At 35.3% G+C, this 12,934-nt stretch overlaps 1 protein-coding gene across 1 annotated transcript; it reads left to right on the top strand.

The window, feature by feature from the left end:
* Positions 1-1,904: 1,904 nt before the first annotated feature.
* On the top strand, positions 1,905-6,282 carry wdr74 (WD repeat domain 74). The gene is made up of 10 exons (XM_059539400.1): positions 1,905-2,064; positions 2,225-2,331; positions 2,424-2,548; positions 2,665-2,728; positions 3,342-3,485; positions 3,576-3,677; positions 4,640-4,796; positions 5,036-5,178; positions 5,365-5,418; positions 5,586-6,282. The coding sequence occupies exons 1-10, from the start codon at positions 2,004-2,006 to the stop codon at positions 5,757-5,759; spliced, it is 1,131 nt and encodes a 376-aa protein (XP_059395383.1). The 5' UTR covers positions 1,905-2,003; the 3' UTR covers positions 5,760-6,282.
* Positions 6,283-12,934: the final 6,652 nt, after the last annotated feature.

The raw sequence follows: 12,934 nt of genomic DNA on the forward strand, positions 1-12,934 counted from the left end.
ATTTATTATTTTATTGTAATAATATTATTATTCATTAAAATTATTATTATAATAATATATTAAATACCACTATTTTACAATGTTCTTGTTACACATTACATGCACTAGTATGCATAATTACAAGCAACTAACCTAATTCTTCTACTTCTTCATAGTTCCAGTTTTCCCATAACTGTAGGAAACTTGCATAAAAAAGATTCATATAGTAATATATCACACTCTTGAATATGTCTGGGTTTCCTGCCACCTCATTTCTATGGTGTCAAATCCATTTTCAATGAATACTCCCTGGGGAACTTCTTTTTCTTCTCTCATTAGCCATGTTTTCAAATCATTCCCATAGTGTCTTCATCTTTGTTTATTGTTCTTTAAAGCAAGGGAAGTATTGAAACTTGACTGACATGCTCCCCAGGCAGAAGAGACTGAATCATTCCAACATTAAGGATTCTGATTTGCTTTTAATTGCTTATATTACTGCAGCCATAGAGGCAGCATTCTCTGTTTTTCAGGAAGACTGACAAATATCCTAAATGTAGGTGCTCTTCTAATGGAGTCCAAGAGTACCATCTGGTGGATTTTTCCACACTCCGAAAGCATCTTTTCTCTACTGTCCTTCATGAATTGCTATTTTAGGACAACCGCAAGTGAAAAAAATAATTTTAAAACCAATGTAATTACAAAGTAGAAAACTAAATTAAAGTGTAAACCAAAGAACATTATTGAGATGATGGGATTTAATTTTACATTTATTCAGAATTATTTTAGTATATAGTCACTCCTAGTTTCTAATTTTCTAGTTAAAAAGTTTGAAAATGAGCAGCTACAGTGGCATGCGAACGTTTGGGAACCCCTTGCAGAATCTGAGAAAATGTGAACAATTTTAACAAAATAAGAGAGATCACACTAAATGCACGTTATTTTTTATTTAGTACATAAAATATTTGTACATTTAGTCCACAAGACAAAAATAAAATAGCTGAAGTTTACATTTATACATTTAGCAGAAGCTTTTATCCAAAGCGTGCATTCAGGTTAACATTTTTTACCCAACATGTGTTTGCTGGGAATCGAACCCCCAAACTTTTTGCACTGCTAATGCAATGCTCTACCACTGAGCCACCGAAACACTATTATAAAGTTTTTTAATTATTATTATATCCCCATTCAAAAGTTTGAGATCACTTATATATAAATATATATATGAGTTGTTTTTTTGAGTTGTTACAAATTATGGCATTATATAACAACAATATTATACAATAAAATAGTTAGATCTATTTAAGTATGATCTCTGTTATTTTGTTAAAAGTATTCACATTTTCAAAGATTCTGCAAGGAGTTATCAAGCTTTTGCATGCCACTGTATGTCTTTTAAAGCATTAGTATCAGAATTATCTTGGGGTCAAAAAGATTAGGAACTACTGGTTTATAGCAACATTAAAGAAGAAGAAGAAGAAGAAGAAGAAGAAGAAGAAGAAGAAGAAGAAGAAGAAGAAGAAGAAGAAGAAGTAGTAGAAGAAGAAGAAGAAGAAGAAGAAGAAGTAGAAGAAGAAGAAGAAGAAGAACAAGAAGTAGAAGAAGAAAAATAAGTAAAAAAAGAAGAAGAAAAAGAAGAAAAAAGAAAAAAGAAGAAGAAGAAAAACTAATCACCTTCATGTTGTTGAAAATCTGTCTTCGATCCATGAAAGACATTTCTCTATAATTATGCCTAAAAGTCCCTTTGTTTGCTAGTATCTAATTTATTATGTGTTTAAGTGAAAAAGTGAAAATTATAGGATAAAAACTGATTATAATACTTTCATCCAACCGTAGTAACTACAATAGCGTGACAACATGCAGAAAACTCGCAGTGAGGTTTAGCGCCAGTAGACTCAGTATTAGAGGATAACGGAACCAAAAGTCCCTAGGTTGCGCGTTACACCCGGACGTAGTTGTGTGCGACAGTAACGTGGAGATCTGTTTTCATTTAGTCAGTAACTCCAAAATCACTCGTTTTCTTTCAAATGTCTGCTAAAAGCCAAATATGCTCAATATGGCTTGGATCCGAAACTGGAATATTAAAAGGTACGGTGTTTTTCGCCTCTTTGTCGACATATTGTACACTTTTCTGACTAGCTAGCTAGCCGTGTATAGTACACGTGAGTTGGCACCACATTATGTGCCATTTAATTAGCTTCAGGTCCACTGAACTAATGCTTTGCTATTATCCATATTTCATCTCAAGGGGTGAGTTTAACCAAAAAGCAGGCGTTTAACTTTTGTGAGATGAGCTGCTTGAGTCGAGATCAGGAGGTTTGTGTGATGGCGTGGGGAGACCCTCAAGAATCAGAGGTGAGGAAGAGAGAGAGAGAACTGGAGGAACAGACTTCATCAGCATGATCTGGTGACTGACAGACGCTGTCTATGCGTGTATGTCTTTGCAGGTGTTAGTGGGCAGTGTGAATGGCACTGTGAAAACATTCAGCACAGACAAGGGAATCTTCACAGCCACCAGAGAATGTGGAGATCCTTCACAGGGCAGATTCACAGGACTGGCTGTCACTGACAGGTGCTTGCCAGTGTCATGTTATTCTCATTTCTGTAGAGGCTGATGAAATTCTGGATGTTTTGTTATTTTGCATAGATGATTTTAGGAATGATGGACTTCGTTTCTTTCTTTTCCAGTTCTTTGATTACATGTGTGGAGTCAGGACTTCTGAAGGTGTGGAAGGAAGGCAGTACAGAAACAGTAAGTCAACGTGATTTCAGTGTCCTGCAGTGTGATGGTCCATATATAGACATTTTCCCCGAATTTACTTTATAAATATTATATATGCACTTGTACGGCTCTTTTAATTAAAAAAAATACTACTTGAAATGTTTCTACTTAAAAAAAAATTATCAAATTGCAGGGCTTTTTACGAAACATTAAAATGTAAAAATGCTGAAAAAATGAAATTAACACCACTGTCTGCATAGAAATTAATCCAAGCAGATTCATGGTGACCCTTATTGTGTGTATATTTGTTCAATAGCCAAAAAAACATTGTTTGGGTCAAAATTGTTGATTTTTCTTTTATGCCTAAAATCATTAGGATACAAAGTAAAGATCATGTTCCATCAGCTTTCAGATGATGTATAAATCTCAATTTTAAAAAGTTTACCCTTAAGGTTGGTTTTGTGGTCCAGTAGTCGCATATAGCTAGTAGTGTAGTAGCAGAACTGCTTTACAGTTTGAATTGTAGATTAGAATTGAATGTATGATGATCTCTTCATCTTTAATGATGATTTTGAGTCTTAAGGTAGACGTGAACTTAAAGTAAATCTGATCCTCAGCCGACCTCATCTGTCTCTGTTTTTAGGTTGAGGTAAATGTTGGAAATGGAGTATGCAGAATGCAGCAGAACCCGTCACATCGCCATCGTGTGGCTTCAGGGGGTAAAGAGAACCCGCTGAAGGTCTGGGATCTGGAGAGACCAGATAATCCAATATTCACAGCCAAAAATGTAAAGCAGAAGAAGAAAACTATAACCTTTTTAGCCCCCAGTAGTTGATTTCTGTGTTTCAAGCTCTACCTTTTTTCTTCAATCCGTCAGGTAGCCCATGACTGGTTGGATATGCGAGTGCCCGTGTGGGTGAGAGACATTGGCTTCATCCCAGATTCAGATAAAATAGTCACATGCACTGGACACCATCAGGTTTGTCTTTACTCTGGCTTTATCCATGCATGCTTGTCTACTGTTGTTTCTTACAAGGTATATATACTGGACATCTGGAATATATTAAGTTACTTTAGAAATATCATATATCTGAATTTTTACGGTGAACAACTGAAATTATGTACACTATCATTCAAAAGTTTTCCCAACTCAGTATAAGCAGTAATACTGTGAAATATTGCTTTAAATTAAAATAACTATTTGAATACATTTCAAATAGTTTCAAACAGTAATATATTTCTTTGATGGCAAAGCTGAATTTTCAGCAGCCATTAATTCAGCCTCAAGTCTGTGTCACATGATCCAGAATTATTCTTATTATCAGTGTTGAAAATGGTTGTGCTGCTTACATTTTTTTGTGGAAACAATTATTTGTTTTCAGGATTCTTTAAAGAATAGAAAGTTCAAAATAACATTTATTTGAAATCTTTTAACATAAAATATTTTTACAGTCACTTTTGCCATTTTGTAGACAAAACTCTTAAATGGTGGTACATTTAATTGAATGCTGGCTGTTTCATCAAAACCAGCATGCAGTTCAAAGTAGTGTTGTGGTTTTAACTGAATCAATTAATGAATCATTTTAATATAGATTACTTTACATGATTTTATATGAAGTCAGTATTTATACAAATACATTTCTGTTTGTTTTCACCTATTTGATTTTACTAAACCTTCTGCTTGTTGTTGATCTGTTGGTGTCAGTAAAACACATCCTCAAGCCAACCTCATCTGTTTTAAATTGAAAAATGTTTTGTTTGTTTGTTAGATTTAATAGCTCTGAAAGATCCAAAAATAAATCGTGAGCAGTTCATGTTGTTGCAGCTTGTTCCTGACCCTTTGCTATTGTATTTATTCATGTCTTCCTTTGTGTCTAAACGTCTGGGATCAAACATGACTAAAAATATCTTGCCCTCTCTGTTCTGCTCCTCCTCCGTCAGGTGCGCGTGTATGACCCCTCGACGCCTCAGAGAAGGCCGGTGATGGAGGCTCAGTTTGGAGAGTACCCGCTCACTGCGCTCTCTCTTCCTGCCAGCCAGGGCACAGTGGTTGTGGGCAACACTCACGGGGAGCTCGCCATCCTTGACCTCCGGAAAGGTAAGCAGTAGGTGGATGCTCCATTTATTTTTTCTTTTAGGCAGGTTTGGATCTACACAAAAGGGGTTGTTTTGAACTGAAGCTCCATTGCTCAGGGTTTTTTGTCCAGGATCTGTGTGTGTTCCAAGTATAAAGGATGTGTTCGGCCGGCTGTTCTCCATATATATGCATTGCAATATTTTTGAACTCCTGAGAGTGTTGTTTTGTCTGACCCCATTTTCTTCTCTCTCTCCCTACAGGGCTTGTGCGTGGGTGTCTTAAGGGTCTGGCGGGGGCAGTGCGGGGGCTGCAGTGCCATCCTTCCCTCCCATTGGTGGCCTCTTGTGGTTTAGATCGTTTTCTGAGAGTACACAGCCTGGAGGACCGTTCCTTACAGCACAAGGTATGAATGCACAAGAAACCAGGTTTCTTTCTCCATTCTCCCTGCACTTCATCATTCTCATTCTCTCTGCAGATTTCTGCATAGCCCCTCTCCTCTTATTTCCATCTGATTGCATGTACCATATAATCAGAAGTGCCTCCCACTCAGTGTTATGTTTGTATAAATGAACATATTTTCTCTGTGCAGGTATATTTGAAGTCACGACTCAATTGTGTGCTGCTGTCTAGCAGAGATCTGGAGGTAAGCAGCGGTTCAGTGTCAGACGGAGCATCGTTTTGATGATTCGCTTTTATATAACTGCCTATCAACAGTAACAACAATGGAAGTTGCTTTCTCGTTGATGCCTCTATACTGTATCCTAATGACTTTGCTAAAGGTTTGACTCTTTATGTGCTTTTCTCTTATAGTCATCTAGTGCTGATGTTAGTGGAGATGTAGAGGAGGTGAAAGCAGAGGAGGATGAGGTTTGGGATACCATGGAAACAGTGAAGGAGAAGACAAAAAAGAGGGCCGCCCAGAAAGACGAAGCAACTGTAACTGGAGTAGATGGAAAAAAGAAAACGAAACTGGTGAAAAAGTGATGAAAAGTCATTTCTAATGGACATTGTTATCATTTTATATACAGTTTGTCATGGCTTGAGTAAAACTGTATCAACAGTGGCCAAGAACAAACTTAAAACATAAGAGGCTGTTTAATATGGATATATGATAATAGGTGCAGGTCATTATTTAGGTCCATTAAGTGAATTTTTACATGCAATCTTCTGAAATGTGATACTGAAATTGCATTTTAAATGTCAAAACTCTGCTTAACTGGAACAAGTGAACCAGTTTATGTAAAAACGATTTGTCCCATTAATCACTGTATTTCTGTATTGAACAGAATTTAATGAAGAGTCAGCATACCATAAACACAATCTTTCAGAAATGTTTTTATAATTTTCTGGCTCGTTGAAAATGTAACGCCAAACTGTCACACAGATCAGAAATGTGCACCTTAGGAAAGTTTTTCTACAGAAACCTCAATTAAATTTTTGGCCTGTTATGTGTTAAAGGCTCTAAAATACTACTTTATATGAAATTAAAATTCTTTCCCAAGGCCTATTTATAGTATCCTTTTTCCCAATTAATTTGATGTACATTTTACTGAGATAAGAATATAATCTTGAATCTGTGCTGGTCTAAAGACCTTGACTTGACCGTGAATGACCATACATACCTGTGCTTGTGTGGGTGTGTGTATTACTCATTGCGTTATGCACACTTAAACACACCCTATTCTAGCCTCTCTGATAAGATAAGGGTACATCTTGGTTAGCACTGAAACTTTCGACTTTGTAAATGAGAACATTAGTAGCTAATGACTGATTTGTGAAGCTGTACATTTCAAAAACATTACATTTGAAAGTACTGTTCTGGTATAATTAACACGGAATCACATAAAATTAGAAAATAAATTCTGTCCAAGCTACTTGAATGGTGAAATGTACTTATAGATCTGATTATAGACTGTGTTCAGGGAATGAAATGTTGTTTCCATGTGTAAGATTTTGTGGTGTTTAGTGCATATAAGTGACACCTTCAACATGACACTTACTTTACCAAGGAAACATTTTAAGAGGAGCTGAAGAGCAAAGGGCATCAAATATAGAGGGGGTGATGAAGTATGACAACATGAACTGAAATCTGAGACCTTGCAGGGTGGAGGGACAGTATTCCTGACTGCTGACATGCAGAACTTGGCTTTATATGCAGGATGACAGCCTCAAAATTTCCTGTATGGTTCTGGTACATTTTGAAAGCCAAAAAACATTGAACCTTTGTGGTTTGACCCTGTGCGCTAAAACAAGGTCGTTACCACTGGAAATATTTCATTTCCTCTTGATTTCCTCTTGTAAAGTGAGGGATATAGCTAAAATTAACCCCTGAAACAACCATCACATTACATTACACATCATGAAATGCAATTATCTTACAGGCCTGTAATTATTTTAGCTTTTTCCAACAGATTGAGCACAAAGTAAGATTTTGTGTTTTTTTTATTTTACTTTAAATCCAGTTCCAAAGCTCTTATTAGTAGGAACACACCAGATTTCGACCCATTTACACCCAGACTTCCACCTGCCCTAGGGGACTATAGTATGTGCTTAGGTGGAGGATTTTGTCGTGGTGCTTTAATTGACGCGCCATTCTTGTGTTTGATAATAGAAATTCCTTAACGCAGTGTGCATTTCTGTGCTCTTTAACCTAACAGTGGCAATAATTAACCCTCTCTTATGATCATTTTATTGTCCTGTTATAAAGTCAGTTTTTTTTATTATTATTCTTTGATCAATGTTAAGAGTCCATAGTCTAATTTATCTATTCGAATCATGCAGCATGTCCCATTACCTCTAATTAAGACGTTGACCTACATCACACATTTGCTAATTTATAAATCAAGCCTTAGATACTCACAGCAGGTGATTATACCACATGAATATGCAAAAGTTAGACTTAATTATAGATTTCGTGATATTAAAGAAACAATTAACGATTCTCTCTCTAAAAAAAAAAAGTTAAACCGTTGCGCCCTCTAGTGATTTATTGTGTTTTTAGTAAGCTGACAAGACATCTGTTTGACCCACAACATTTGTATAGTCCATTTTAATCAAGTGTGTTGCTTTGAAGTGTTTTAAAAAATATAAATGTACCTAAAAGCATTCAAAATAGATGCTCAAGTCCATAGGAGTCCAGGATGTTGGATTTGAGGGGCAGGGCCAAAAAGATGTCAAATATTGACAAGGAATTTAATTATTAACTAAGCTTAAACTCCAAATCACTTTTAAACTGGACTCTCTCGGCCTGACATAGCACTGCTGACCGACGCTCCCCTCTCACTCGCTGGCTCTCTCGTCGTGCTGTCACTAACTTTACTGTTTTCAGTTCCTTTTTTACATTTTTTATAGCCATATTTTGCTATGCTTCTGTTAAATCTTTAATCTCTATATTCAGAAAACTGTTTCTTTTGTTTGGATTCTTTCTCATTTTTTTTCTGATGTGGACTCCCACCGGAAGAACTGTGAATGTAAGTTACTCTTTATTTAAAATAAAGGAAAGGGCACACATGGAAGGAACATAAAGTGAATAATTTTTGAGAAGAGGTATAAATTTTGTATAAAAAAAAAAAATAATGTGAGGTTTACATCTTTGCCTCGCCTTTCTGCAATTACGCTGATCCATGTAGGAATTTTCAACGTAAACTTCTGTCTATTTGTTTGTAAAAGACTAGATTAATATCCTAATGTAAATATACCTGCATTGTCTAACAGAATCAGGTTAATACTTTTAAAGAGGAAGGGAAAAGAAAGCAAAAGACTTGTGTTTGGCCTTCAAAAATTGTAAACATTTACTTTCCAAGAACAGGATCTTACAAAGATCAATTACAAGGGTGTGGAGTAAGTTGAAAATCTGAAAGTATTTTTAAAATTAAATGAAGTCAATTGCATGTTACTGAAATTCAGACGCAAATAAATGGCAGTCTTAAATTAATATACTGTCATGTCAGCTGTTGTTTTCTTTTCTGCAAAGTAGGTTTGATAAAATACATGTGAGTATTACTCCGATATCAAGTACCACAATTGGGAATTGTCATAAAAATGAACCACCTACATAAGTTCATGCCATTGATTTTCTCGCACCCTACACAAATGTTGGATACGCCGCAGGGATGAGAAAGCTAATGGTGGATTCAAAAGATGATAACAGGAGCAGATAACACAGACTGACTCATGTGCTGTGTGCCCCTTTAATTGTTTTATTATGCTGTTTTTCCAATGGTAGCAAGGAGCAGTACGATGTTTACAGCAAGACAAAGTCTAAAATATGATAGAAATGAGGAAACCAAGAAGAGAGAAAGAACAAGTTAGAGAATGTGGGATGGGAACTCGTGACTAAAAGGAAGTGATATCTACAACATTAAAACTTAGGGATATAAAGGCACATAAATTATTGAGCGACACACCCTTTTTTCTCTCGGCCCATACACAAATTCTGCCGAGCACCCTCATGTTGACTGCCATCATAAAATTGCTGTTATCAAGATCAATCTTAGCACTTTGGACGCACTGTTGGCCAATAATGGAGTCTATGGCATGTCATAAAGATGAGAATGAAACAAGTCATGAAAAATGAGGTCAAAGTCATGAGCCAACAGAGGAACTCTCACATGTACTTAATGGCAGTCATAAGCCATTGTCTGAATCCTGATTTAACCCTCTAACTTGGTTCTCTGCGCTTTCATTTCAGGTGGAACCAGTTCTTTTTTGGGACCTGCTTCTTTTATATTTATTTATTAAAAAAAAACATTTAACTTGAAGAAGTACCCTATATGTTGAGAATGGGACATTGACTAACGTTTGTGTTAGAATGAGTGCACTTCCTTCCGCTGTCCAAGGGGGGAGCACTTCAAAGATTTGGTGCTGACTGGTTGTAACAGCAACTCCATGTGGAAGGTTTGTGTCTTCCAGTGGAGCTGCTGTTGCGTGCAGATAGTCACCTTTATCTCCTTTGTTCCTGCGTGAAAATACAGTCTTAATTAATTATCTGGATTCTGTTTATGTGCCTGTAATTTCATATGCATGCTGGTGGGACACAGGGTGATGACCTATGAATTGACAGCCAGTGTTTGCAGTCCAGCTGCCTGTCAGTTCTGTAGGCCACTGTTCTGTTTATCCTATAAAACACACTGATTTGCAGAGAGAAAGCAGGGCATTGTATACATGTTGGACTAGATGTTTTGATGAAACTATTACAACTTGATTTTTTTGATATTGCATTTATTTATTTTTTATTTTAATTTTTACTGTATTTCATTTCATTTAAACATTACACTATTTCAAAATAAAGTTCTTCTTTGATATTAAATAAATGTGACATTCACATGCCTTTGCTCTCACTCTTTTCATGATATATCTTATGTTTTTGTCATCTTCTTAGCACACATTTCATTTATACATTATTAACACCGTCTTCCAAAATCAATGTTGCTATAACTTAGGATCCATTCACACCAAGAATGGTAAGAATAATGATAAATTAGCTATATAATAATACTATACTATATTAATACTGTATTAGCATTCACACCAATGCATGATGAAATTCTGTTTATTATAGGCACACACCTGCTGCTACAAATATTGTTCCTCTGTCATCATCTTTATAGTTGTTGTGTAGATTTACCTTTTCCCACAGAAATAGAATGGTTACTAAATATTTACAGTCACCATCCTTGGTATCAACAGGCTTTTAGTAGCAGTTTGAATGAGCCATTGTAAAGAAGCATAGTCATTGACAAAATATTCACTTCACTTACAAACAACCTGATTTCCTGTAAATGTGAGACTGCTTTTGCTTTCAATTTGGTTTTGCCCAGACCCGGAAATGTCAGGGGAGTCTAAGACTTACACTTACTGACATGTAGGAACAAGTCATTGAAAATGTTGCATTATAAGATTGCTGATTTAAAAAAATAATAATACGTTTTTTTAGTTTTTTTTTGTCTGCATCCCTTTCTGACTCTATAAAAACTAAATAAAAGCATTGGGAACTCCCTGCAAACCACAGAGAATTCTGATTCTGCATACTTTCACTTTCAAGCTCTGATACTGTGATATAAAGAGGCCTCTTGTGTTCTTTCATGGGTGATTTACTTTTGTTGATTGTAAGCCCCAAACAAAGGATTTCAAAATAATTTGTATCTTTCTTTCCATACTTCCAGAAGTTTCAGATTAAAAGAACACTATAGTCTTCACTGAGCGTAGCTTGTGACAAGTGTCATTTCCCACTACGACCCCCTTATGACTTCGTTGGCATAGACTCAAACCAGCAACTGCACTCTCCTGAAAGTCCAAGACAAATGGCCATCTGTTACACACTAATAGAAAATCCCCCACCCCATCCTCAGAAACAGGAACATTACTGTACTTAGTAAACTGTAATTTTGACATGTTAAATACCTAATAAGCTTCTGGAATTAAGTTGCCATTGATTCAACCTCATACCTATATATTTAGCTACATATAGTCATTTAGCAGATGCTTATTTACATTTAATCATTTAGCAGACGCTTATATCTAAAGCGACTTACAAATGATGGCAATAGAAGCAATCAAAAACAACATAAGAAAAAAAATATGCATATGCTCTTGGTTAACCTACACAAAAAAAGTGTAAAAAAAACAGCTATGGCTGCCAAACAAAAACCCTAAAAATATTGTAAAATATTCTATAAAGTGCAAAAAACTTAAACAGAAATTTTTATTTTTATTTTACTGAAAAACAATGTTATTTTAAAAATATTGCTGCATTATTAGGATCAAACACCTTAACTGAAAAAAACAACATAAAAAAAACCTGTCAAATGACCAATAAATAAATAAATAAATAAAATTCTGATTTAAATAAAAAAAAAAACAGTTGTTTTACAAATATTTCCTGAATTAATAATAACAGACAAGCAGTCAACCAAAAACAGAATGCATGAAACAATGTAATGTTACTGCCTTTGAATAAAACCACATGTAGCATAACATCAACAGTTCCTGTTCTTCTGCTAGACTGAAGCACAGGCTCTACTCTTAAATATAATCTGACATGTTTTTTATTGATATCATATACAGATTGTGTAGGTAACTACATTTTACTCTGCTCTTCTCCCAGTTTACTGCAGACTTACTTTTATGTGTTACCGGGAGGAGATGATGAATTTGTGTGTTGTAAATCCCACAGCTTGGATTCAGCACAAACTTACATGGCGGCGCCCATCACCCTGTGTAGATCAACTAACACGGTCGATATAAAAGTGTTTAAGCTACCAAATATATTTACTTGTACATATTTCAGAATCGGAATAGCAGATATTTCATAATATAGTGAGCATATTTTGGGAACATTTTGAATAAAACAGGAAAAACTAAATAAAAGTGATCCATGTGTCATACAGATCTATTGTGGCTGTGTTGTGTCACATGACAAGCATGACGCGTCGCCATGGAAACAATAAGGCGATACATTCTAAAATAACGGTCGTCTAAAAAAACTCACGCCGGGGTCTCAGCTAGAATATTTTAAACACACGTGTGAAAGGGTCAAACTGTGTTCCGAAGATGAACCGAGGTCTTACGGGTTTGGAACGACATGAGGGTGAGTCATTAATGACAGAATTTTTGGGTGAACTAACCCTTTAAAAGATTTTCTGTAATGTTGAAGTTCTTTTAATTACAAGTGTGTTTTTGTGGTTACCTTTTTTTGGCTGCCAACCATTTAAAAAATGTTTTACTGTTTAATTACAGGTAATTTTACATTAATTTGTAAGTAATTTAAGAAAATTAATTAATTAATTAATTGTTAGTGTCATAATACTTTATTTACAGATACCATTGGTAATATTACAGAATTTTGACTACAATTTTAAATAAAAGAAAACAAACGTAAAAAAAAATCTGTTATTTTTTTTTTTACAGTGTAACACAGTACACTTAGCAGGTTTTTAAATTACACACACACACACACACACACACACACACACACACACACACACACACACTCACACACACACATAAATAGGCCTAACAAAAAGAAAACAAATATAGATTAGAAAAATAACAGAGAATGCTAGAGTTAGTATATATAGTATTTAATGAGGTAAATGTCTATGAAGTTATTCATTCGTTAATTGATTTATTCGTTTTGTTGTTTGAATGCCAGCATTTTG

Source organism: Carassius carassius, chromosome 45 (assembly GCF_963082965.1).
Source record: "Carassius carassius chromosome 45, fCarCar2.1, whole genome shotgun sequence".
Taxonomy (NCBI): Eukaryota; Metazoa; Chordata; class Actinopteri; order Cypriniformes; family Cyprinidae; genus Carassius; species Carassius carassius.